At 39.5% G+C, this 27983-nt stretch overlaps 1 protein-coding gene and 3 non-coding genes across 15 annotated transcripts; 3 read left to right on the forward strand and 1 right to left on the reverse strand.

The window, feature by feature from the left end:
- Positions 1 to 189: 189 nt before the first annotated feature.
- LOC6609935 (protein hu-li tai shao) lies at positions 190 to 27885 on the reverse strand. Of its 12 annotated transcripts, none has more exons than XM_032716236.1 (14): positions 27781 to 27883; positions 26556 to 26759; positions 21601 to 21649; positions 13949 to 14060; positions 13379 to 13862; positions 12605 to 13304; positions 12420 to 12543; positions 11308 to 11418; positions 10948 to 11242; positions 10799 to 10879; positions 10664 to 10735; positions 8897 to 8965; positions 2006 to 2073; positions 190 to 1794 (listed from the first exon to the last, which is right to left on the reverse strand). In XM_032716236.1, the coding sequence occupies exons 4-14, from the start codon at positions 14042 to 14044 to the stop codon at positions 1687 to 1689; spliced, it is 2208 nt and encodes a 735-aa protein (XP_032572127.1). In that variant the 5' UTR covers positions 14045 to 14060; positions 21601 to 21649; positions 26556 to 26759; positions 27781 to 27883; the 3' UTR covers positions 190 to 1686. The 12 variants fall into 12 exon arrangements, with proteins under 12 accessions (XP_032572127.1, XP_032572126.1, XP_032572129.1 ...); XM_032716235.1 differs by having other exon boundaries at positions 190 to 1800; XM_032716238.1 differs by lacking the exon at positions 8897 to 8965.
- On the forward strand, positions 17376 to 17457 carry Trnas-cga. The gene has a single exon. It is a non-coding gene; the product is annotated as a tRNA-Ser (tRNA).
- Positions 17785 to 17857, forward strand: Trnav-aac. Its single transcript has one exon. It is a non-coding gene; the product is annotated as a tRNA-Val (tRNA).
- Positions 18237 to 18309, forward strand: Trnav-aac. Its single transcript has one exon. It is a non-coding gene; the product is annotated as a tRNA-Val (tRNA).
- Positions 27886 to 27983: the final 98 nt, after the last annotated feature.

Genomic DNA, 27983 nt, shown 5'->3' on the forward strand with positions numbered 1-27983 from the left:
ATACAAATAAAAAATAACTCATTTCAAATACATTTGAATTTTGTACAATTTTCAAGTTTTTATTTATTACTTGTTTACTTCTTCGTGTGTGTCGTGTTTTTTCTTGTGTATAATACGAATTTAAATATATATTTATATGCATTTTCTTACACTCTAAACAAATTTTATGAATAAACTTTCGGCTTCTCGTTTGCTTTTTTCAAAAGTTCTTTATTATTTGCACAGAGTGAGAATATTGACAAATTTCTAATGTTAATCTAAGGACAAAATTATACAGACTTTTTCGCTTTAATGGCGCAAAAAAGTTGCTAGAAATAAGCTTCTGTCGTTGCGCAAATAATCAGTTTAATTATATATTATATTTTGCCGTTTTTTGTTTGTTTGTCTAAGGCTCAGCAATGCAAGTATTATGTTGTAAAGAGAGTGTTTTCAATGTGAGTGGGTTGGTTTGGGTGGTGAAAAGCAAAAACATTCGATTTATCTGGCATGCATTAATTATCGGGGTTTTTGTTTTATGTCAGTTAATTTGAAATGTAAATGCGTTTAAGTTGTGCCTTAAAGTTTTACATGCTATGGCAGTCGTATATTAGTTAATTGCAGTACTCGTTATTCATCGATTTGAATATAAATGGGAAAGCGATTACAAATTAAGCACATCTACTTACAAAAGAAATGCTGAAATTTGATTTTTGGAAAATTCCAACCATTCTCAGTGATTCTGTTGTTTCTGCTTTCCTCAGAGTAATCGCATGTTTTAATGCGGGTGTGGTGAAATTTTGAATTTTCGTTTTCTTCATAATTTATTGGGTTTTATATTTATATGTATGTATAAACAGTTTGACGTACATAAAAATATATAATTATTTATATAAAAAACTAATACAATTGCTGCATGTATACAATAATTATTTATTCGTTTGTGTGCAAATTGTGGCTGCCCGGAATTTTAAAACAAAACAAAAGAACACAAAAACATAAAACGCGCTTTCACAAAACACACACATGCCTAGAATATCAAATTGTAGTTGTTGTCATCGAATTTATTGCATTTCTAAAAAAATATTGCATTTAAGTATTATGCATGTACAACGCTTTTACGTATGTGTCTAAAATAAACAAAAGTTGCCTTTGTTTCAAACAAATCTTTGTTTGTCGTTAGAGTTGCCTGGGAATTTTTGTACCCATCTGTTCATTTGCTTTACCATGTCATCATGTAAGGTGTGTTCCGTAGTTATTTTATAAGCTAATACATCTAGAAGATTTTTGCAAGTTACTTGTTTAGGACAAAGCGGTGTGTCGGATATTGCGTGTACACTTGCAAACCTCCTTTTCTCGTTTATCATACAAATTGTTGTGTGAATTGCATTTATGTGTGTGTGTGGAGGAGGGGAGGGGGTGTGTTGCCGTGGCCATCGTATGAATTAAAAATTAGAATTATATTATAATAGATATAAGCTGTGAATGCGAATTGGGGAAGGGGATAGCCCCTCAGATGCATATCGATCGATTTTAGCTGCTCATCCGTCGCTTGTTTAGGCCTCTCTCTCTTTAATATAATGCTTCTCTTGCTGATCTGGCTAAAGTTTCCATTTTCTCGTGGTATCATTGTCGTTATTTTCCTCGGTTCCCGCTGATGGTGGGAGGTGGTCAAGATTGCTACTCCTACTGATCCCGCTAATGGTCAGCTTAGGCCTCGGTCTTCTTCTTCTCCTTCTTCTTTTTCAAAAACGATGGTGTGCGCAGACCCTTCTTCTTCTTCTTGTCTTTCTTGGGGGATCCGTCCGTGGAGACATCCTGGAACCGTAATAGAAATTTGCAGTGAGAATATCGGTTGCGCTTCGGTTAGTAAATCAAATGAGGTTAGCTTAATGCATGATATTGTGTAAAACTGTTTGTCTTACGATTAGCAAGTCTAATCGTTTACCACGCAGCTTACTGCTTGTGAGTTCGAGTTTGGAGAAATGATCGCAGATCTTGGATCCCAGATCAGATCGGAAGTACTTACCTCTTTACTGCTCTGCGAGAAGGTGCTCAAGTGTGCCTCCGAATGATCACCATTTTGTACGTTTTCACCTGTTGCAAAAAGGTCGAAAAAGTCGTTAGTAATTTGTATAGCAGAGGCAGGAGAACCATGCCTCCTACAAATGTAACTCAGTGGACGCACACAAAATATTCGATATTAATTTCGTAATTACTTTCACCATATGAGACACGCACGAATAATAAGCTAACTAAAACATGTAAATGTATTAAATGTTTTGATTGGTGAGGGTGTATAAGTACATAGATGGAGTTTAGGACTTGATATTCAAACACAGGGACATGCAGCAGGATAAGCAATATATGTTAAAAAGCAAGCAGACATGCAGAACAAAACACAAACATAAATAATAAATGAAATTATGTTACCTGGGCGCTTATTAAAGTTAACTGATTGAAATTAAATTTTCGTGAGTATGAACACTTAACCTAAAACTTTCACTTTTCTAATGAAAACTATATTTATTATATTTTGATTATAAAAATATGAAACGAAAATCAAGATTTGACAAAAATTAAACTTAACAATTTCACAGATGTTTAAATGTACAATGGTTGGCTCAGATTCAGTTTTAACTTTGCATTTTCATATTGTGCTTAAGTTACAGTCTTAACATTTATATTAAGAGAACAAAGGAGTAAAAAATGCATTAGTTCGATTTTAAGATTTCCAAATTATCATCATTAAACTTAATCTAGTGGCTTTATACAATCATTTCACTGTTGTCGATTTTTAAACATCACAACAAAAGCGAAGATGTAAATTTTGCTTCAAAATCATAATTTGTATCTACGAGCTGACCATTCCATCGGCCAGTTGCGAGAAGCGAGCCCGGCACTCGTGTATGATGGCCTTGTTGTGGAGCATGTGGGCTGTGACCACGCTGTTCAGCAGACGCTCCAGTTCCTTCTCCAGACTGCTGAGTATATCATTCAACGGCTCACCATCCGCTGGCAGTTGGGGAGAGGCTTGATCCTGTTTGGTCGACATATCCGCCATTCCCACGGCCACATAGCTATATGTGTGGCACAGCTCTGGTGCCGAGTTGCTGCGGTGAACCATGGATGATGAAGAAGCCGGTGCCGGCGGATGCATAGTTGCGGAAGAAGGTGTAGCGAGTGGAGCCCGCGATGTAGTCTGCTGTTCAAGCAACTCTGCCTGTCGTTGCTTAAATGCAAGTTGCTGCGAAATGTAGTGGATCTCCTCGTCGATTACTCTCTCCAACTTGGCGCGAAACTCCTGCTCATGGGTCTGGACCGTTTGGACGCACTCGGCATTGCGCAGCGATACGTTGATAAGAATTTCGATGGTTGCTGGTGATTGTGTGGCCGTGGGCGTGGGTGAGCTGCTCAAAGTCAACTTGACGTGCTTGCCCTGGGTGTAGGCCTCGGCCTCTTGAATGGACGAATCATTGCTGGTGGTGGCCAGACGCGGACGCCTGCCGGCGGAATCGCCAATACCACTGTCGCCTGCGCAGTGAAAACTTTGCTCCTGCTCTGCTTCTGGTCGCTCCCGATCCGTTTGACCCCTGTCATTTGCATCTATATCCTTGGGCAGAGCATGATTACTGGGTAGAAAGGTATAGCTGCGGTACAGACCGCTGTCCTGCTCCCGACTGCGCGGCATATTGATGGCTAGGCCGCTCATCAGAGAGTCCAGCTCATCGAGGCTGTCGTCTACACCACTGCTGGTGGTGGCGCTGTAGACCCGCTGCTTTCGCTTCGGAGGCGTAACTTCCAACTGAATGTGCTTCTCAGAGATAAAAGATTGTGATTTCGATTGACACTGGGTTGGGTGAGTTGATGTCACCACATTGAGCAGCTTGCGATTGTCCATGCTCAATGTGGTGAGATCTATGAAGGACACAACCTTATCGCGCTGCTCGGCCACCCGTTGCCATATGGATCGATGTTCCGGATGCAGGAGAATGGTTGGTGACGTAATAAGCGGACAATTGAACCCGAAATGGGAGATGGTCCGATACGGAGTTGATGAAAAGCCCAAAATAGAATGATTCCTCTCTTCCGGCAATGATACAGATGCCAAGGCATTGCGTACGGGGGTGCTACTAATAACGCTGGACTCATTGGCCATGAATCCGGCTCCACTTTCGTTGTGATGAATACTCATATTGCCATCGTGAACTGGCGGATAGTTGTGCTTGCAGACAGGCTCGACCTTGTGTATAACATAAACCTTCTGCATTAATGGAGCCATTTTCAGGCAGGCATACATGTATTGGCCAGGCGAATAAAGGAACTCATACTTTTGAGCCAGTTGAGAGATAAGTGCTAGAATCGATATATATCAAATGGCGGGTGTTGTGGATACAGAAAGTAATGTAAGTATGATTCCAGTACCTGCACCTCCAAAAACGCGCACGACCAACATAGTTTACACACTGGACGCAACACAATTGACGTGAAACACTGGATAACATTCTCTAAGACATTAGCATGGAATATTTACTACTAATACTTAATCTTAAACAAACAAAGATCTTCAAAGTCTTATGATTAATATACACCCATAATGTTCGATTTTTTTTAAGCCCATAATTTTAAACTTAACACAAATTTGATGAATACAAAACCAATAAATCAGACATATTTAATACAAAAGAAGAAAGAATTAAGTTTTCAATGTTACAAAGTTAAAAATATGAAAAATAGTACAAAAATGGTAATGACAAGCAATGTTAAAATCATAAACGAATATAAAATGTTCAAAAAAAGTGTTCAGTTAGTGTAATCCTTTCATTTCTTAATATTTCTTCATAAATTCTTCATCAACTTCTGGTTTCACTGGGACATGGCCTCTTCACCACCTTCATCAATTAACCCATTTTCAAAAAGTCCCCCAAGATCTGATAGTTCCTCTGAAGTTTCTTGCTTTATGGGCTCCACCTCTCGTACAAACATCTCCAGACCACGCACAATGCAAACCGTGTCCAGCGTCACCACATCCTCATCTTCACAATGAGGATTCTCTTCGGGTTCCGCACCACCACATATGCGAATGTTTTCCATTTTCGCTTTTGAAGTCGACGGTTGGTCGTCGGTATTATCAATATCATCCTTATCAATATCCGCCTGCATGAAACAAATGCTGTCCTTAACGCCATTAATTTCTTCTATTTCTATAGGCAGAACATTTTTGGATTCGTTGTCTGCGCTCTTCCTCTGTTTTTCCACTTCTTCGACTTGATCATCTTCTGTTGTACCCACTTCTGATCCCCCAGCTAAGCGTTCGAGTTCTAACGATGATCCGTCTTCATCGAGTTGGCTACAGATATCTGGTATTTCCAAAACTGGAATTGGTTCGGGCATAAATTCCATGACTCCAAGATTCTCTTCTGCTTCGTCCCTGCTTGTCTGCGAAGATTCTCTCTCTTCTCGCGTGGTATCGTTTGCGCTGTAGTACACAGAACTGTTAGTTGCATTCCTATTATCCTGAGTTGCAGGAGATGAATCTTCCTGACCTTCCTCCAACTGAAAGGTACTCGTTGAAATGCTATCCGAATTTGCAGGATCTTCTTCATCGTCCACATTGAACGTGCTACTGGAAACAGTTCGGTGCAGGGATTCATTAGATGAGCTCTTTTCGCGATTATGGGCTATATTTCTATTCCGCATTGGTGGAAGGATAACCAAGGGTCTACGACGTTTGGCGAATGGCGATGGGGGATTGCCCCGAACGGTGTACAAAGCCCGAGCAGCAGTAGACGATTTGACACTGTTTTGACCACGTGGAGACGTTGGCAAGGCAACCCATAGGCGTGCTCCGCTATCCCGCTGGCCACACTGAAAAGTATACACTGAGGATGGGCTTGATGTGGATCTAGGAGAAGTAACGATGTTGCCTTTATGTTTTCTAATCGAGCCGGCTGCAACTCGTGGTCTGCTGGCATTGCGAATGTTCTCCTGAATAAAGTTGCGCTTTCTGGTTGGACTTCTCCTGCACACAAATGTTGTAGACGAGATGACTCGACCTATGGGAGTGTCTTTATTAATGTATCCATGTTCTCCCGCTCCGTTCTTCTTTTGATCGTCCTCCTCACTTTGCTGATCCTCGGACCAGGATCGCGACATTCGGGGTGTTGATCGGGTAACTAGATGAGTGTGCGCCATTGAGCTGCAAGGTGCACTGATATTATGAGCGGACAGGGATGAACCACTGGGAGTCAAAGTGGTGTCATGCTGTATATTCTTCGATATCGGTGTCCTTAGGTTCGTGTATACATGCGTTTGTGTGCGAAATATCTCTTCGCTGACCAAGTCTTGCAGCTTCTTCGGCGTCATCTTGTTGCGAATACTATGGTCAATCTTTCCAAATATAGGCTCCGACTCGTCAAGTCTTTCTTTCTCGATCCGATGCAGGACCTCGCGTTCCAGCGGTGTGAAAAACTGGTTATCTGTCTCTAAGGAGCTAACTTCTTCTGACTCTCGGATCTCAGTCTCAACCGAACGATCATTTTCATCTGTATCTTTCAGGGGAGTGGTATTGTGGTCCATTGACGTAAGGACGATAACTTGCATTGTTTCGCCCAGAGCGTTTTGGAACTCAGCCTCCACGTGATGTTCATTTTCGTCTATGTCTTTCTCGTGGACAAGATCCTTCTCCTTATCTGACGGTTCCTCTGGCTCCGTTGAAATGGGAGTAAGAGGTTTTTCGTCGTCACGCTTTTCCTCCTGTATCCAAGTATCATTCACTCCATCAACTTCTTCGATGCTTGAATTTATGGCCAAATCGTAAAGTGGTTCCTGCACAGACACAGTGTCATCGACAGCAGGAATGCTCTCGAAACTTCTCGAGCGAAAGAGATTACCAACTTCGGCTAGTGAACTATTGGAAGAGGCTGGTGAAGTTTCAGTGTGAATTGCTTGTAGTTTTTTGGTACTTTCCACCAGCTTTTCTAGATTTTCGCCGGCTAATGTAAGACTATCCTCAACCATCTGCAACATTTTCGGTAACTCATCACTTGGCTCAGTCATTGTTTCATCATTGACTCCTTCTTCAATCTCGCCTATATCCTGGTCGAAGCAATCATAAGCACTAAGAGTCGCGACTTCCTGGATATTTTCATCAATATGCATCTGTTCTTTGGATTCAAAGTACTCGACATGATCTTGCCAAAGCTCCTGGAACTCAGACTTTCGACGCTGGCGCTCTTCGCGGGTCATCAATTGGCGGTCGACCTGATTGTCACCAGTCGAATAATGTTGATTAAACTCCAATGTGATGCAATGCTCGGCCAGCGGCGGTTGGGAAAACTCATCTGCATTACTCGCTATCATATGGTCCTGGGGTTCCAGCCAACGCCCAAAACTCCACACTTCTGTAATGTCCACTTGCTCTGCACAGTAAATTCTTTGAGGAGGAGAACTTGTGGCACTCGCTCCAGCACTCGAGGTTGCCTGTTCCACAATAAGTCCCAAAAGGCTACTTTCACTGTTAATCGGACGTGGAGTATAATTTATGTTTGTCGATTCTTCCGAGAAGTTAAACTTTTCGATTTGACTAAGGAAATTATTGGTGGAAGAGGATGGAGAACACTTCTGTGTCTGTGTGTACGCATTACATTGGACCCTCGGAGGTTCAGGCAACTTTTTCATTTCCCCAAGATGATCGCATAACTCAGGCAAAGTCGCCAACTGGCGGCGTTGCAAGGGAGTGCTCCCTGTACTTGTTTGCTCCTCCGCACAACTACTAGTAGCCGTGCCACTGCCAATCCTTTGCAGCTCGGGCTTAAGGCGCAATAGTTTGTCGAAACACGTCTGGCACAACTGTTCATAGCGAGGTGTGGCGAAGATCTCCTCGTAACTGATCCCTCGTTGCATCGATCGGTAGCCCAAGGCATTATGGTCTCGCTCCTTGGGCACATGCTTATGCTCAGTGCGTGGATGCTGGCGTGGTGAATTGAATCCAAAATGGGAACCCGTGCGATATGGCTGTGGATACATAATATTCACATTTTGCAATGGTCTGCGCGATGCGGTGGAGGAGCCCGTGGCGCTGGTTATTGTGCATGTGCTGGCGGTGGTAGCATTTGAGTTCCCAGCTCCTCCGCGATAGCAATTGGCCAGGTAGCCCAACTGCTCGCTATGTAGAGCCCGCAACAAAGCGGAGCACACCTTCGGTTGGACGCACTGGCCCACAGAGGCAGCTGTAGCATAGACATAGGTATACAGACGCTCCGGTGATGGATGGGGATCCATGCCCTTGGTTGCAAACAGATCACGTCGGCACTTGCTTTTATTGTGTGCGTTCCGCTCATATATTTGGTTCTCCATGTCGTCTCCATACATATTATTCTTACTATCATCTAGTTAAAGCGACATAAGATCCAGGTGAGGGTTGTAAAAAAACCGATAAATTGTAAGTATCTGTGACAATCTACAAAAAGTTCGGAGCCAGCATCTTAGGTAAGTGCGGCTCTCGAAATACATACATAATGCCAATACGTACTGGATTACAGATACATAAATCTGAAAAATCATTTGATTGACCTATATGACCTATTAAGAATATCTCGAGGTACTGTGCAAAAGAGCTGAAGATGTATCGTTTCTCCCAAAACCGAATGTAATGAACTTAGAAAACCGCAATGAATTATTTCAATGATAATTATCAACCTCAAACTATAGCTAGTGTTTAGTTGTGGTGCATCAATAGTTTGCCATGGGTTTGTGGATTATATAAGGGTTATATTGAGTATACACCATTAACAACGAACTGCGAGAGGGGCTAGTGGATTATATGGGATATTATAATGTTTCAACGAGATTATATACAATGGGCGTTTAGCCTGAGTACATTGAAGGGTGTATCTTTCAAATGGGTCTTGTTCGTTACCTCGGCCAGTTGGCGGCTTGCGATTTGTGGCTGTGTGAGAGCGTTCGCCGTTTATAAAACTAAGTGTGGCTAAAATAGTATTGAGAAATAAAATTATAAAATCATATTCAGCGACAGACGATCTCAAGTAAATTGCTAAACAATTGTGAGACAGACGTAATATCAAGTGCCTTAAACTAGGAATACGTAGTGTTGCATGAGTTTTAGAGTTTAGTATCGATCAAGCATGCCTTAAACATATGGTATACGGATTAGTTGTTGACTAATGTACGAGATGGCTGCTGGGCAACTAAAGAAGCAATCAACAGAAAACAGCTGCAGTTTAAAACAAAAAATATGGAAAATTGCGGTTAACACGGAGAAAACCCAATAAAACAGCAAGCTGCAATTTAATTTCTTGGCTAACAACGCATATTGTGATTCAGCTAAGAGCATTCAGCAAAAGTTAACATGTCATGTTGAATGTGGTTTAGTGTGCAGGTGGCTTATGTTTTTGTTATGCTGAACATTTTTTCTATAAACTATTTTCTTGATTTTTTTGACTACACACTAAACCTTTGGGGCTGCACTCACCTCCAACTCAAAAGGGTTTTTCTTTTTAAACTGCATATTATTAAGTTATTTTTTATTTGTGTGTTATAGAGCGCAGCAGCCGCAGAAGTAGTAGTAGAAAAGGTAGTATGTAGTAGTAGTGGTAGTGTAGTAGTAGAATTTTTGTGTTCTGTTGAGAGCTTCGGTTGCTTCTTGTTGTTGGTTGCTGGTCTTTCGTTATGTTATAAATTTTTGGTTTATTTTATTTTTAGCCTACACACACACTTCGCTTTCATATCAATACTAACTAGTGTTCTTAATTCACATTTTTCCTGTTCAATTTGCCAATTTATTTGGTTTTGTTCTTTTTTCCTATGTAAAATAATAGAAAGGTCAAATTTTGATATACAAATGGCCAAATTCGGAAAATTAAACGAAAATTTTGTAAAACAAAGGAACAACTAAAACTGCAGCTTTTCTACTATAATAAGTTTCTTTTTGTTGTAACAGTTGGGATTGATGTGCTGTCGTATTGTTGAATGTTGAACTTATAAATCATTTTATGCACGCCGTACAACAGTTGGTTCCTTGGAAGTATTGTGTAAATGTGAATTGTATTGCACAGTAATTAACTAATTAAACACAACTAATTAAAAGCTTAAAATTGAATTTCTAACAAAAACAGCAAATAATTTTGAGGATTTTATAGAAACGAAGTTGTGATAGTATCAATTGCTACAAGAATTTTTTTGTTGACTTCATTAAATAATTTGAAAGTGTTGGTTTCCATTGAAATGTTTGTAGTTTTGGGCGTTAATGTGTGTTTGGTAAATTTATAATGCGAAAATACAGCAAAAAAAAAACGAAAAGAGGGAAATGGCATAAAAATGTTAATAAATGTTAGGAATCAAATAAAATAATAATAATAAACTAGGGAAATACTAGGCAAAATACTTTTAAAATATAGCAGCATCTTAAAGACCTAAATAACTGATAAATTCTTAAACAAATAGTTAACAAAAACCAAGTAAAACAAAAGAAATAAAAATGAGATAAACAAAATAACAAAACATAAAAAGTAGAACTATAAAATTTCGATCACATAATGACTTGAAAGACATAACTCTTGGACAAGTGTACTTGAAATGTTTTATAGTGTGCATGATTTAAGTAATTTTAATCATATATATAAAACAAACAGGTAGATCAAATATTTCAGTACAAATGTGGACTTACCATCGCTCAGCACGACTTCTGCCTGCCTTGGCACTGGCGCTTGTTGTGTTTGGATCTCAATGACCTGGTGCTCTAGAATATCCACATAATATTAGTTTTCAGTAAATCAGGATAATTTAAAAATAGATAACATACCGGTCTCGGGTTCGCTTTGTGGGTATTTCTTTGTCCCCGCCTGCAGGACCGCTTCGGATTCCGAAAAGTCTGTGTCGGTATCTGCGAAAGTTGTTAAATGCATTATAAGTAACTATTTGGTTACTGGTTTCGAATGATTGCTAACTTACATTCGCCATGAACCGATTTCTTTTTGCGCTCCACCGTGCGTTTGTATTCATTGAGTTCATCGTCTGTGACGTTATCGAATGGGTTCTTAGCATATGGAGCCTTGTAGACAGTGGCATTGTGCTGGAAGCCACGCTGGATGATTCCCTTGGAGGCGGCACCCATCATGACGACATGGTCGCCGGCCTGCGAAACTGTTGCATCCTTGAGTCGGCTCGCCTCGTCCCATGTGACACCCTCCAGAATATGCGACTGTGGTCCGGCTGAAATCTTATCTGCCCGACGGTTGTCCTTAATCTGTTTCAAAAAGCTTCCAGTTGTGAACAAAGTTCGTTGGGATTAAGAATATACTGAATACTGACTAGTTGCTGGACACGCTTAAATTCCCTTGGATTGGTTCCTGCAGGCACAAACTGGAGTGGATCTTCTATCCTCACTGGCGTTGAGTGGGTGGGGGAACCCTCAGCCACCCACTGTCATATTTTGTTTTTTATTGTAAATTATGTGTTGTGTGTTGAGGGTGGGGTTGGGATCAATGCAAATAGAAAAGAAAGAGAAAGAAATTTGATTTTAATGTGGAGTGAATACTAACTCATATCAATATGGGAAGATCTTAATTATAAACATACATTCCCATTCGATAGATTTTTACACGTGTGATCTTATGTGAATTCTTTTACACCAGTCTTAAAATTAATGTTACATCGTAGTCATTCCAGTGCAAGTGTTTTTCGAAATGTTTATTTTTAACATATATAAGAATTTATTCCTAGATATCAATATGTTCAATGATCAAATAAACATAAATTAACTAAAATAACAAGCATAAATGATTTTGTGCCTTGAATAACAAAGAGAATAAAAGAAAGATACCATAAAACATGCAAAGAAAAATTTGATGAATAAAATATAATGCGGTTAAATATGAAATCATTGATTCGGTAATTAAAAAAATGTTTTATTTATAACATAGTGATAAGTATTCATAGCAATTTTCTTTCTCTTTCTTTGCATTGTTTTAGCGCTATTGTCTTGTTTTTGAGGCAGCGAAATCCCTAAATGAGGCACAAAATCATCTATGCAAATTTTTTATTTCTTGTTTATTTTATTTATTTGATTAATGCACATTACACAATATTTGTTTGCTTGCTGGCAAAGCACGTAAAACAATTTTGGTTTAGCACGAGTTTTAATTCTATTTCCAAAGTATATAAATATATAGAATTTGTATATTGATTACTTTCATTTACTTAAACTCTAAAAATTTTATGCGTGAATATAGTTGCAGCTTAGTGGCAAAGTTGAAACTAAAACTGAGTGCTAACGAAATGGAAATCATATATGGGGGTAGCAAGTGGAATGTCTGTAAAGAGTTGAAGGATTCGGTGTCCATCAATTTCAACTATTTTCCCTCAATCTCCTTAAGGTTGGTGGTTTTGGTTTGCTTCATATCTTCGAAAGTAATGATTTCTACCTTTGTAATCTTCTTGGGATCCGGAGTGCCGGTCTCCAGAACCTCGACCTTTTGGTAAACGTTTGGCGAGTTGAGCCACCGACTGCGGTCGCCGCCTTTGCGAATATCTCCCTTCTTCCAGATGCTAATAGTAAATAGATTTTATTAGGGAATTGTTTATGTACAATTTAAGTGCATTCGCTTACCCTTGACGGAAGAGTTCCTCCTCCTCAAGAAGATAGCCCAGTGATGAAACAGCTGGCGGTAGTTCGACGTCGTTCTTAGGCTTGGGAGGATCCGATTTGATCAGTGGATGGCGGTAGATATAGCCAGTGCGATAGCCAGCATTGTCCAGCATGCGCATCAAGGCCTCAAATTCAGCACCACCCACACGCCACTTGGGCGGACTGCCCACCTTGGGTACTGCTTCGGCTGCATCCTTTTCAGCATCTTCGCCAGTGGCGACGGCAGCAAACTTCTTCTCCAGATCCTCCGGCGGCCGGCGCGACTGCTCGTAAATGGCCTTGCGCGACTCCTCTGGAATCAGCACCAAGTTATCCAAACCGACGGGCAACAGCTTCAGTTGCGTCTCACACGCCTGCACAATGTGACAGGCGGCGAAGAAGGCTTCCTCGATTGTCTCTCCGCAGCACAAAGCACCGTGATTAGTTAACAGAATCACCTTGGAGTTGGGACCAAGCCTGCGGACCAATCGATTGCGCTCCTCCTCGTCGAACAAACCAGTATAAGCGTGAGTGGTGATCTCACCCAGCACACAGGCATCCTTGGTCAAGGGCAACAGACCCGTCTTCAGTGAGGAAATAGCCACGACTGGACTGCAGCCGATATAGATGGCGCATCGAATGTCTGGACGGGCAGCATGTACCACCGAATGGAGGACAAAGTCTGCAAGGGAGTTAAAAACAGATTAAATATGTATTTGATATATTCAAGCATAGATTCAATTGTCAGCCACTTACGACTCTTGTTGCCGCCAAAGTTGGTGGTGCCCTGCTCCACAATCTGTCCTTGCATGTCCACCTTGTTCAGCGCTGAGGCAGTGATCTCGTGGTAAAGCAGGCCGTATGGGTTAACCAGGAAGTACTCCTGATCGACCTTGAGTCGGGCGGTGATCTGTGCCCCCAGACCCTGGGTCCAGCCGTACAGATCGAGCAGACGGAATGTGGCGGCCAGCTTGCACCGGAGTATCTTCTCGCCCTTGGCATAGCCCATGGACTCGACGCCGCGTATATCGTTGATGGGCACCATGCAGTTGCTGCTCTTGAAAACGCTGCCCACCCTGGACACTGGAACGCCCACGATATCCGACAGCTGCTGCAGGATGCCACTAGCGCCAGCACCTCCATCGCGCGCCGAGTCCACGATACGCTCCAGCTCCTCGCGGAACAGTTTCGAGCCCATTATAGCCTCGACTCGCTTGCGACGCTCCATTTCGCGCATATCCTGGAGGAGGAGAAAGTAAAGTGGTGGTGGTGAGTGTTTGATGGAGGGGTTGTTATCCAGTTGGGACTTCGACGGCCTGCACTTACCTGTTCAATATCCGCGGGACGTGCTTTGCTATTGTCATCATCTTCGCCGGCAGTGGGATCTATGCCATTCTGTGGCGGTTGCTCAACTTCAGTCATGATTTCAGTTAAAATGCTGCAATTAAACAATTTTTTCCCGAATTTAGTATAAGTTCTTCTTCAACTTGACGCTCAGCTGGAAAATTTTCGACTGACCTTAAAGACTGCAGGGCAGTAGCACCAAAAAGGGGGTGGCAAACAAGAGAGAGTGGAAAACAAAGAGAGTGCAATGCAACCACCCAAAAGAGAGATATAGAACGACTCTCAGAGAGCGGAAAACTGACAGGTTTCCCTGTGAATGTCAAAAAGTATTTTTGGGGAAAGCAGAGAAAGTGGCGGGGCGACAGAATGGACTGCCGCATATTTCCACTTTAGTTAATTTCTAATTTTGGCCAAAATAAGTTCTAGATTTTAGGGGGAAAACTCTGGGGAAAACGCATATGTACATCCGTATTTTTCCCCATATCCACATGCTGAAGCAGCGGCAGCATAAACGGAATCGGTGAAAACTATTTTTAGATACATTTGGCTTTTCGGGAAACCCAAAATTAATGCCACGAAAATCCAAACGAAAAGAAGGAACTACCAGCTATCTCGATCACGAAACGAAAGAGCGAGAAACCAAAATAAACAAACCAAATTGTGTGTTGCTCTTTAAATCTTTAGGCGTGGTGCGTACAAATACCACGAATTGTAACCTTCAAATTGTTGTAACATTCCCCATGCGAATAAATGCTAAAGATAAATAATGTCAACACGACTAAGATAACAAATCGAAAAACAATTTCTTGGCTCAGCCAAAAAAAAAATGCAACCCGAACCAACTAAAAACGAACCGACTTCATTCGATTCCTACACGATGACACACTTGCATCAACAATAAACCATAATTAATGTACATTATTGCTGACCCGATTTTTTACAATTACACCCACTAGCAATTTTTTAGTTCTACGCGTAATTAAAGTCATAAAATGTGCCAATTTGGAGAGGAATTTGCCAGAGGCAATGGAATGAAAAGACTAAAAATTCTGTAAAAGAAAAAGTACACACAGCCAAAATTCTATTATATTTGCTTTAAATCAAAACATCTTGGTTATAACATTTTTATTTTGAGCTCAGCTGTTCAGCATAAATAAAATAATAAAGAAAGAATACTTTTCTTTACTTCTTAAGTTTTAAAGTTTTTTCTATTTAAGGTATAACCTCATTCCTGGGCGGCACTTCTTTGTAGTCAGCTTATTAGCTTAGGGAAAGAAAACCTGCTCACAAAAGGAGGCAGGCACAATGCAAATGCATTGCAAAAGTGCATTGCCAAAGGCTTTATTCGCTGCTGACTTTGCCTTTTTGCTAATTATGACGTATTGGCAGGGAGGCAGGCAACGCGTGCCGCATATATTAGTTACAACAATATCGTGATGTTAGGGTAATTGAACTTTGCTGCCAAACAGAACCCCATCGCAATGTGCGTGGGTGGCGGTAGAAGTTTTTGGTTTTGCCTGAAATAAAACCAAATAATGCTGAATAAACGCTTTTTAAATGTCCACACAAAAAATAAAAATAAAAAAGAAATAGAAAAAACGAGATGCAGACGAGTCAGGCAGTTTTGTGTGCGTCGGCGTTGAATAAACTTAACGAGCCAAAGAGTTGAGTTTTCCCGCGTGGGCTGAGATTCAGACTCCTCCGATTGGAGTTGCTTGTTGCGTAGGTGGCAAAAGGTTGATTAAAGTCAGGAGAAGAAGAGTTCCTACGACAATTTGATTTCTCACGCGTTGCAATAGACTTCAAAAGTTCTCATTATTAAAATACCCTGGGTGTACGAACTTCTTAATCCAGTATTAAACATTATAAAACGATTGACGTTGCACTGCAGTTTAAGGCAACAGAAAAACTGTTGAATAGCCTAAAAAATTGGCAACTGTTTACCGAATATAGTCAAAAGTGTCAATAGACAATTTGAAATTGTATCTAAGCCTGCATAACATTTGGTTTATTGAACCTAAGCAATGTCAGACGACTTCTCCAAATCAATCTTGATATTTTTTCTCTCTCTGCGACCTTTTTATGCGGAAGACAATAATTAAATTTAGGAGCAGCTAATGCCACAGCGACGCCATCCTCGTCGCCACCGCCGCGTCAGCGTCAGACAATTGTTGTTGACATTATGCAATTACATCACACTTGTTTGCTGCGGGACACACCCATGTCTTTCATTGGTTAAAGTGTGCCGGCTCCGAAACCGGCAAACAAAAAACATATATGTACATACACGTTTTTTGTCGAGAATTTTACGAAGGCAAGGCCGATAACACAGGTCTAAACACCACATTTTGACCAAGATAACATAAATAAAAGTTAAACAAGATAAACTCCTAACAAATAACTAAATAGTAAGTAATTTATATTTTACCTGAATTGTTTAAACTATGAATATAAATAATATGTCATGGTCTTGCCCTAAAGTTTAAGCCGAAATATATTTTGCACTTCAATTTGCACAACTGAAGCCAATTGACCCGGAGAGCCAAACACCCTCAATATTCATATGGTTTTCACACATATGCTGGCGTTAATTAAATTTCCCAAGTATTCAATTATCGCGCAACGGAAGAGATCTTACGTAATCTTCCACTCAATCGAGCGCAGACCAGACAGCTGTCCCATCGCCTCAAGTGCGAGATGTAAGAACGGCAAGCAGGCGGGCAATAAGGTCGCTCGCAAATGAGTTCATTCAGTTTTAATAATGCAACAAGTCACTCAGTCAGTCAGTGGAGCATATGGCCAGATTCAATAATGATGATGATCATGTGGAAAGATTTTTTAAGCTACAAAAATAAAAAAAAGAAGACTAGACCACTCCCATATGGCGGCGATAACAATAAATATAAGAAAAGTTACTGAAACGAAGAGTAGTAAAATAGTGACAAGTGTAAATAACTATAATTTGTAGCCAGTCGCTTCGCTTTTCGAGGCAAACTAAAAACTGAACACTCAAATCAGCGAAATGGTTTAAAGCAAACCTAGATTCAAAATCTCTGGACGTTTACTGCTCATTTTACAAATATATGATAACAGGCGCGACTGTCATATTTTATATTGTTCTGACCTCTGGAGTGTTTTTAAAAATTCCTAAATAATATAAATCTATGATATTGTTGTATAAAATTGACGATGTGGATCACTAGGACGACGCGCACACCGTGAAAATATATACGTGTTCATCTGCGAAACATTGTCAATAAGAACTCGCACAGTTAGCAAGTCCCACAGTAGAAGGTTTCGCACCAGACCATCCCCAGAATTTCAAACTAACGCACCACGAATGAGTAAGAGGGTTGAGCTGCTCCGATGCCAGTTGGTATATTTCACTTTGGACGCGCTCACTTCACAAGCAGTCGTGGCCGAGTGGTTAAGGCGTCTGACTCGAAATCAGATTCCCTCTGGGAGCGTAGGTTCGAATCCTACCGGCTGCGTTAGAAGTTTATATTTTTACTTTTGTGAAACTAGTAAATTTTTGCAAAAAGATTTTACTTTTGTGGAACTAGTAAATGGTTGAAAAAAAAAAAAAAAAGAAACATTACAGTATAATTATATAATTAATTTCAATTTTTAATTTCTAAAGCAAAATAAACGGAACGCACACATGTGCGATATAAATGATTGGCTTATTATACAGTGCACTTTCCACTCATATATATTTTTTTTAATTCTTTGATTTGTTTCTGTTGTATTAATATTTTTATATATTTTTTGTTTGCCACCCTAAAAGTGTTCGGTCTTCGGTTGCCCAACTTCCAGCTGTTTCCGTGGTGTAGCGGTTATCACATCTGCCTAACACGCAGAAGGCCCCCGGTTCGATCCCGGGCGGAAACATGTGATACTTTTTTTATGCTTTTTAATTTATACATAATATACATTTTCACCCTTTTTTTTTTTAATAAAATCCCAAATCCTTAAGTTGAGTAAACTAAGCTAAAGGTATGAAGTTAAAAGAATATTTCTATGGAAATCAGATTTAAGGTTTAAAATGAAACAAATGAAATGATTTGGTTTTTAAAACTCCGTTCGTTAGAATCATGAACAAATTAACGTCTGCCGTCAACTATAGTGTGAGCTGTGAAAGCTAAACGAGCTGCTAACTATAATCGCATAAAACGAAAGAAAATGTTTCATTGTTTCCGTTCTTTCCACATTGGGCTTATGAATGAAAAGTAGTATTCTCGCTCTGACCACTGTTTCTAAAGCTACTACTGTTTCCGTGGTGTAGCGGTTATCACATCTGCCTAACACGCAGAAGGCCCCCGGTTCGATCCCGGGCGGAAACATGTTGTTTTTTTTTTCCTAAGCAAAAAAAATATTTTTATTTTTTGCGCGCCACCGAAGCTTCAACTTTTAAATGTAATTATAAGCATTTAAAAATAGATAAGCTAAATGACACGCTTTCTTCCATTCATGGGCATATCTGCGACATGTCATCGCCGAAATGTCTTAATCGTGGTTCTGCAGCTTTATCTCTTCTTCTCACTTTTAGGCATTCTGCCGTCCGTGCGTGGAATTTCTTAATAAGGTGGTAGCAGATCTTCTAGCCGGGGGGATTTTCTCTTCACATGCCCCTCGCTAATTTTGTTTGTTTTGCTAACAAAGCTGCCGGTTTGTCTGGTCCGTACCCGTACGTTCTTCTTTTCTCCGCTGTTCTCTCGCCAATTTAGTTTATTTTTTACTTTACTTTAGTTCTCAGAGTCCAGAGATCCACTACTGAACGTCTACCGAAAGTCGCGTGTGAGTCGCGTGTCTTGAATTACAAAATCCGCACATAAATCTCATCGAAACTGGCGCCAACGCCCATTGTGTATGAATAAAAAAAAATACTTGAGAAAAGTGCATAAATAAGACAATTGCTGCTTCTAGTGGAAGGAAAACAAAAGTTAAATGACAACAACAAGTGGTCAAGTTGAACGAAAGGAAAATGAATTGTTTGCTTTGCTTTCGGGCTTCTGCTTTTTATCTGCCCTTGATGTAGGAAAAAAACCCTTTATGTAGAGTCCAAGCAAATGTATTTCTTTCTGTGCTTTGGTGTCTTTGACTCACTTGGCCAAAGGCCAGAAAAAAGCTTGCCCAATTTTCGTCTTTTTGATTCACATAAATTTAGTTTGTAAAATTGCCAAATAAACTTGAAATCTGCACAGTTGTTGTGGTTGTTTGACGTGCATGGTGGATAATTAATTAATATTGCTTAGTGAATGTTAAAATATGAATGACAAAGCTCTTGGCACCGAAAATATTAATTTAGATTTACTTTTGTCAAATATAAGTATAGTATTATCTTAAGTTGCCTGTTATTGTATTTCCTCATCAAACAAGTTAAGTCCTTAAAACAATCTTGTTTGTAAAGTATGACATCATCCAGGACATTGTCGCACCCAAAACCTTCACCCTCTTACCCTACCACAGCTCAAATAAAACTTCATCCCCCTTGGAATATGACGTCACTTCCTGTCATTAACTCAAAACGAAACGCAAACATAAACAGCCGAGGCACAAGCACCACCACCTCCCACCCACAGTGCGCCCAATCCAAGGATATTTTTACGAGCCGCGTGGAAGCATTCCCGGCCGGCAAATCGTATTGGTGGCGCCACCATTCCGGCATTTTGTGGCGCCGCCAACCATCAAAATTACATGGCAACACGACGGTAATGAAAATGCCGGCCACGAAAAGGAAAAGCCGAACAAAAAAAATAGGAATCAACACTGTAAGGACAATAAGGAAAACCCAATAAAAACTTGGGCGTGTCGCGGGACAGGTATTTCCACAAGGAATCGCGCCTCATTTCACTTGTCCCCGGCATTGAGGTGGATGATTGGTGGTTGAACTCTGGTGACCCCGACACGCGATTGCAGCCCGCTGCGTGTTTACGGTTAGTTTGAGTTGCCCGGATAATCGATGGAAAGCAAACGATACACACATGTCCTTAGCGACAGTAACTTAATCTTGATACGAACGCATATTTGCAACATTAAATGGGGTTTTAATTGCACTGCCACGTACAGACTACAACATCCGGTTCGTTTGGCAATTATTGAAGGGTTGAATACTATCGACAAGACCTTAAGTGATGCTTATTATTATTATGATTAAGGCGATTTTAGGTTTTCAGCTGTATAAACAATATTAAAACGGGAACATACGATTTATTGCTGCAATAACACTTGAAAAACTATCTTAGAAATTTTCAAAGATAGAAATGAAACCGCATTCAACACTCATCTACAATTGGGAATCCCCATTGAATTTTTAATTAAAACCAAGCGGAGCTTCATTATCTCCTACTTCTTTAGGGGTATATTTATCTTATTGGCTTTTTGCGGTGATCGTAAAACGAAACTAATAGGAAACTTTTTACACCAATTGGCAAAATGAAAACCGAAGTTGGTCTTCGGTTTGGTTCAATGACCCATTTATGAAAGTGCTAGATGAAGGCAAAACAATCCAATCTTCGTTGCTGTCTTTCTGTTTATTGCTCCCTTTATTTGCTGAAAGCCAGTGTACCATGCCCGAGGGGTAAATCAGAATTTATACATCGTACATATATAGATATGATATATATATATATAGCAATATATATATACATATAACATTACGCACATACTCAAATGGTCGTAAATGAAACAGTCGGTATAAAAAGCGCCAAGCAGACTCAACGCTTAAGTGGCTTTTAATTCAATTTCAAGCGAAGCAGAAAGAGAGCATAAAGAATGTATGATGTACCAGTACCAAAAAGTCCAGTAAAACAAAGGTCATCCTTAATTGAATTAGAGGTGAAGTTATGCGTGGCATGTAAAGAGATCTGGGAGCACTGATGCCAATTCAGCGTGTTTTTCTCTGAAATCTGACAGAAAAAATTTGACTGTTACTGCATAAAATGCAAAGAAATGCAATTTTTCGGCTTTCTCATCTGAAATGATTGGTCTGTACCGACTTGCTGCCCGTTAAAAAAAAGATTTTTTTTAAGAAAAAAGATTCTACCTACATTCGTATCTATATCACTGTGTCATATAATCAGTTATAACTTTTTCAAACAGCTTATCGCACAAAAAGTTAAGAAACCTCGCCCCCATGACATCACCTTTAGTTGTTGATTATAAAATTATGAATACTAAATCTATGCAAAAAGAGGCAAACATCTCCGCTTGAGTGCCCTACAAATCGTTTATTTCTCTTTGACGGTCACGGCCTCGATTAGTTCTCAATTAGTTTGGCAAACAATACAAAACAGAAAAAAAAAACAAATAACGAAAATTAGAATAAAAACCCGGAATATAATTAAATATCGCTCAAGTGTGGCGTAAGCGAAAAGTTCAAAGTTGAGTGAGGTGTGGTTTCCTCTACTCTCTGAAATTAACTCAAACCTCTCCTCAGCAAACAACAAGAGTCAATAAAAACGAACGAGAGCCTCAATCACAATGATTGCAAAAACCAAAAGCAAATATGTACCGGCAGATAAAATATAAAATAAGTCAAGAGAGGGAGGAGGTCTCGAGTTTGTTTGCTCCGTTCTGTTATTATTTGCTTGCTTAGCACTTGACTCATGGGCGTGCACAAGACTAAAACTCACCTTAAAATTGAATTTGTTGCGTGGTTATAATACTTTTATATTGATGTCCCTGCAAGGAAGCATGAAAAACGATTTGAAATTAGTACAAGTATTTAAAGTTCAACAGAGTACGCTAATTAATGTAATAATGTAACTTTTGTTTTGTTTGCTTAAACACTCAATCCCAATAAGAAAACGTTAAGTTAACAGCAATATTTTATAACAACTTGTGCAAAATTATACTGTCAACTTCCTGGTATTTGGGCTTAATAAAAAAGTAACTACTTAATTGGCTTTCCATGACAAAGTACATATTCTTTATAATAAATTCCCGAGCAGAGAGCATTTTCCCTTTTCTCGGCCGATTTTCTCGTCTTTCATAGCAAACAGAGAGTTTATTGAGATGCTGTGTCTGCTGTTCGGCGGTCAGCGCCTCTTTTCGATGATGTCATGTGAATATTTTTAGTTTGCGCACGTTAAAATATTTTCGTACTACTCGTTATTTTATATTGCGCTTTGCCCAGACACACACATACATACACACACAGATAGTAAACAATACAATCATATGAGACGACTCTCCCAGCAAACAAAATAAAATAATTGAATTATAGGTAGGCAGAAAGCATAACTGGAATTCTTCGCCAGAGGAAAATCACTACATGGAAAAGCGAGAAAAATTTACATACAAATTACTGACTGCATTACGAGCTGATAAGCATATGGGTATGCCCGAATAACAATTCAATTGGATTTAATAACACCTTTCTTCGATGCGCTCAGGTGATCTTGCACATTTCAATTGGCCAATAAATGATCTTTAAATGTTTATGCGTGAAAACCCAGACACGAACGAAAAAGCATTGCTAATGCAGTTTAGGCGCTTCTGGTGTTGATTTACAAACTCGGAGGATATTAACGATTATGTAAGCCGCCTCTTTCGTGCGCTACACAATCGCTTTTTTCAACCTCCCCTTTTTTTTTCTTTTTGTAATATTTCCTTTTTTTGCATTATGAATTCATTTATGCGGCAACACGTTTGCGCTTATTGTTGCTCCAGCTCAGCTCACAGCTCATTGTTATATGCCAATGATAATGATGATGGTCTTTTTATAGAGCTTTACTGTGTTGCCCTCGTGTTTGGTAATGCTTCAGTGCAGAGATTGTGTTCGAAAAACCAGATTTTTTTTATCGACATTTGAGCCCGGTACGAAAGTAAGTGGGTTAGCCAGGGCGTTTAAAAAGAGCAAAATCATCTGACTTGGTATTTAGAATTAAAAGTTGACGGAAGAGCAGCGAACAGCAATTGCAGTGCCATTTATTGTATTATGGTCAGCCACTTGTCACGTTTGTACAGACACAAATGTAAATTACACTTAATTCCATAGTATTTACATTAATTACAACAAATTGTGGTAATTTTAAGATACAGGAAAATAAAAAAACAACATAAGAACTGGTTCCCATTTCCCACGCCCACACAACCGGAGAGAACGAAATTAGCCTAAATTCCAATTTAAATTTAAATTTAGTTCAGTCGGATCAGACCACCATAGTAACAGGCTTTCAATCACTTTCGGTCGACAGAGAGGGGTATATAAGCAAAGAAAAAGAGGAGAGAAGATACAATTCAATTGAAGTTCAAGCGCAGCGCAGAAGAAATGCAAGCAAGAAATGTTGAAGAAGGCAAGAAATGCAGACACACAGCTCCATCATCATCATTTTCCCATCTTAACAGAAATTGTCTACATTTTTCTCCGCTTTGCTCCCCAACTTTTCGATATAATTATCCACATTGTTTTGCTTTCCTTCTGCGGGTCGCCAGCTTTAAAAGCTGAAATAACAACAGCAAACAGTGACAAACACAGTTGACTGCACTTCAAGGCATTGTTTGAGTACGGAGATCTTTATCTTTTACAAATGATGTGGATTTAAATATTTTTCAAAAAGTTCAAAAAGATTTAAAAAATGCTAGATGCTTTTCTGTTCGGCTTAACTATTTTAACTTTACTTAATATCAATGAAATCTATCCCATAACTGAAATATATTTAATACTAAAGACTAACCACAAAGATGGCAATGGTTTTTTTTTTTTTACTAAATTAAGTTTTTTTTTATGTGCTTCCAAGCAAATCCTATAAAGGGTGTAAAAGCTTCGACATGCTGACAACTCTTTTTCTCTCTTTTCTTCCAAGATGTTGTGTTGCAGCAGTTTGTTGTTGCCCGATGCGGCCGTGCTGCTTCTGCAACTGTACATTTGTTATTGCTTGTCGCTGTGCATGCCGCTGTCTCTGTCTATCTCTTTAGCTGCGTTTCATTGCCTGGTTTATTGTTGTTCTTGCTGTTTTATTGATGAGCTGCAGTTGTTTAGCCAGCAGCAACATCTCTCATTTTTAATCTTGCTTATGTGTCTCTGTTTTGAAGCTTGGCACGTACGCCTCTTTTATTTATTTATATGTGAGGGTTTTCAGGCTGTCTATCTCCCCTTCCTTCTCCCGTCTCACTCTGTTGCATCTTCACGTCAATTGGCTTTGGGGCAGAAACAGAGTAGAATTTATTTTTCAGTTTTTAGGGAGCCATAAATTTTGAGCATTCGCTCTTGGACAAATTTGTTTTTCGTCTTAGCCAGAGTTGCCAGACTCGCAGAGGAACTCCACTGCAGCCACATTAATCAAAATTATTCAGCTTAATCCTAACCATTTTCAAATCAATTAATCACAAGTGATGTGACGTCAGTGGGAATTGTGATAAGCACACGCTTGAGTAAACAATTTTCAGTTCCCAAATCAAAAGTCATTAGGACTGGTTGGCCCCATCAAATGCATTTGCATTGACGGACACGCCTCAATAAAGGTTAGAAAGTTGGTCTTCTCGTCTACTTGAAGTGCATTTCTTATCGTTTTTCTTTTTTGTTTTATTTGTTATTGTTTCGGGGGCTCACAATTTCGAATTTCCGTCTCATTTCCATTCCATAACATTTTTTGTTGGTGAGTTTCCTCAACAATTGTTTACAGTTTTAACTATGCACTTCCTCCCGTGAGAATGTAATGTACACAAAGAAAAAAAGAGACAGTACATTTGATTTTATTTTGGTTGAACCGGTTGACTAAGAAGACATTTAGAATTTTCCAATCCGCAAAGATTTCGTACTTTATGTTGTTTAGGTTATATCATATTTCTTTTTTTTCTGTGTAGATACTTTTATGTGTCACTTTTTTTTAGCGGAAGCAACTGTTATTGTATTAATTTTGTTGTCTTTTTACACTGAGTCTGCTTCCACCTTTTTAGTATTCGTAGTGCCAATGGAATTCAATACAAATAACGCCACAACGATTTTCGAAAATTCTCTAAATGCAACTAGCGGTGTGCAAAAAACCTCAATTGAAACCCTCAACCAACGAGTCACGTCTAATTTGCGAATTGAAAACGGACAACAGAGCAAGAGGAACAAGTAAAAAGCTTCATAAGGGGTGATAAAGGGGGAGGCAGCATAAGCATGAATTATAAAGCCCACAGTCCATGCATTTGTATGAGTAAATTCGAATTAGCAAAAAAAGCCAGCAAACAAAAAGAGCAAATTTTTATTATTTTTTTGTTTACCTTTTTTATAAGCAATGTGTGCGAAATGACGTCATGTATCGCACAATATGTAGCTAAGGCAAATGAAATGAAATGCTCGATTTTAATAGGATGAGTATATAGAACAGGAAGTAAGGTGATAGAAATCAAAGAAAGTTGTAAATGGGTAGGTAGTTAGTTGGAGAAAGTCCTTATAAATTAAGTTGGGAATGTTGTTGGTTTGTTGTAATGTGTATATGTAGGTACTTGTATCGAAACAGCAATCTAACAAGAAAACGTAACCAGCGCGAAGGTTCTGATAAGATTGCGGGAGAGCACACATTCAATTCAACACCTATGACTTGCACCATTCAAAATACGTAAGAAGTCTATGTATAGTCTATGTATAAGTTGGATAGGAATCAGCTAATTTTAATTATATAAAATTCTATAAGCGTAATGTTTCATTTCAGCATAACGTATTGAATTGGATTAAATAATAATTAAAGTAAAAGGTTATCAATTCCTATTCGTTCAAGATTACAATAAATTACGGAAAATTTAAGATGGGGCCTAAATTGAAACAACAAATTTTAAAATCGAACTGACTGAGTGGCAAGAACTCACATCGGCAACTATAAAGTCCATTGCAGGCATTGGGTTGCACCGACAATTGGCATAAACAAGTTTACAATATTTACAAATCTGTTTATCACTTGTTGCTGCTTTTCACTATTTACTTTGCTGAAAGGCGAGAGACCAAGGAGGAAAAGTGGGTCACGAAACTTGCCCACAGATGCGCGCCAGCAGGCGGATTTATTGCCCAAGTGCATTAGACGCGGCTAGAGATTTGCAAGTGGCATTCGCAACAAATTGCCAAATAAAAGATGAATAAAATCAGCGACGAGAATTGGAAAATGTATTTTTTTTTTTATTATCTGACAAGCGCATAGAAAGTCGGAGGTAGAAAGAAGCATGAATCATAAGGAAAGGAAAAGCACACGCACACACAATCACACCCACCCGAAAAAAGAGAAAGAGAGAAGAAAAGTGGCTAGAATATGAAGCTCAAACAGTGGCGTCTGAATGGGGGTCAATGTGGTGTTACACTTTAAACATTTGCTCATGTACCTGAATTAATTTAAATATTATATGTTCTTTATCTAAAATGTGCATTCATGACCCCTGAATAATAATCTGTAGTTAGACACGCTACACACTCACACACGCCGTGTTGCGTGAGCTTGACCAAACCCAAAAAACAAAAACAACACTTATTAGAGAAGCACAAAAGATGGCGTCACCGGCCGAATTGCCGCTCATAGTCATAACGGTTAAAACGAATGCAGGGCACGAGGGGACATTCACTATTTAACGGGATTTTAACACATTATCCGGTAGATGCAAGAATACTCACCGGTACTTTTAGTATTCTTTTAAATTCGTTGATCCTCCAGTGGCCGCTAACACAGGCACAGGTCACAAATACAACGGTCACACTCACTGTATGTGTTAGAGGAGAAACGCACGCGTTTTTTATAAATGTATTCTCGCTCTCGCACCTCGGTTTTTGGTTTTCAGCCGCTAATTCGTACAAACACACATACGCCACAGAGGGAGACTATCGGTAAAAGGGGAGGGAGAGGGTAGAAAATATTTTAATAGATTTAATATTTTATTGCCTTGAATGCAATATGTTTAAAATAAATAATTTTGTTTCCTTTTCGGCTTCTTGCACTACACCAAATAACTATTAATACTTTTTTGCAAAATGGCCGCTGCTAACAGCACTTAGCACTTTTAATTCTTTGAATTAAATTTTAGTTGCACCGCAGCAAATAACTATTTCAAGTTGAATTGCCTACGAGAACTTAATCCAAAATCGTACGGACACATCCGACGGGCAGAGCACGAATGAAGCGCAAAAGAGAACTGCGCACGGACAGTGGCAAAGAAGCCGAGAGAGAGGGCGGGCAGTGTTAGGCAACGTCAAGTGGAGATGTTGAAAACAACTAAACTGAAGTAACTTCCAGACAAACTGGCTTCCAAACGGGGTTAACTAAATTTGGTAAACAATCGAAAAACATTAGTTTGCCTTGCAAATCACTCAAATTGCGCAAAGGTGTTCAAGAGAATACGAGAAGAGAGCGAAGGAAAGTGGGAGAGAGAAAGAGAGTTCTTCATCCTGCAACGCCCAAATATACACGCTTGTGTGTGTGCGAGAGAGTGTGTGGGGAGGAACGAATATTTGGAGCAAAGCGCAGGGGAAAATAGCGGTGCAAGTCCTTTTTGCCACCTTGACCACAAACAAAAAACGACTTTTTTGGCGCTCTCTTCGCACTTTTAGGTATTCTTCGCACAAAAACTATGTCAATTAAGCCGCACACGTCGATTATGTCATATTATTTATACGAATACACTTTCACACACAAGAGCCGCGCCATATACACACATTCGTGTCCGTGCGTGTGTGTGTATGAACGGCGTCGCATTCTCGTCACCGGCAATGCCGTGAAAAAATCGATGGTCAATTTGCTGTACGGGTGTATTCGCCTCTATTTTCTCGTTTCATTTAATAAAGTCTATCACTAATTTTAGAAGCTCACTAATTGGTCAATGGGTTCGATAAAACCACTGCTTACAATTTGTAAATGCTGAACTTCACGAAATTTCGCCCGCGTGATGTGTTTCGTTTTCGATATTTCGTACTACGATTTTGTTAGAGATGGACAAACCTGCGGCAATGTCAATGTGACGATATTTGTTTCAAATCTTGCAGCTATCGATGTATTTTAATTGAAATAGGGCTGGCAAATCACAAATACTTCGATAAGCATAAATACCA

The sequence above is a fragment of the Drosophila sechellia genome, chromosome 2R, assembly GCF_004382195.2.
Source record: "Drosophila sechellia strain sech25 chromosome 2R, ASM438219v1, whole genome shotgun sequence".
NCBI classification, from domain to species: domain Eukaryota; kingdom Metazoa; phylum Arthropoda; class Insecta; order Diptera; family Drosophilidae; genus Drosophila; species Drosophila sechellia.

What these genes read in the sequence shown, in the direction of transcription:
- LOC6609935 (XM_032716234.1), bottom strand. Translation starts at nt 14,044, where the DNA reads ATGACTGAAGTTGAGCAACCGCCACAGAATGGCATAGATCCCACTGCC. An exon ending in GAGGAACTCTTCCGTCAAGG is followed by an intron (nt 12,544 to 12,604) that starts GTAAGCGAATGC and finishes ATTTACTATTAG; the next exon opens with CATCTGGAAGAAGGGAGATA. An exon ending in ACAAAGCGAACCCGAGACCG is followed by an intron (nt 10,736 to 10,798) that starts GTATGTTATCTA and finishes TGGATATTCTAG; the next exon opens with AGCACCAGGTCATTGAGATC.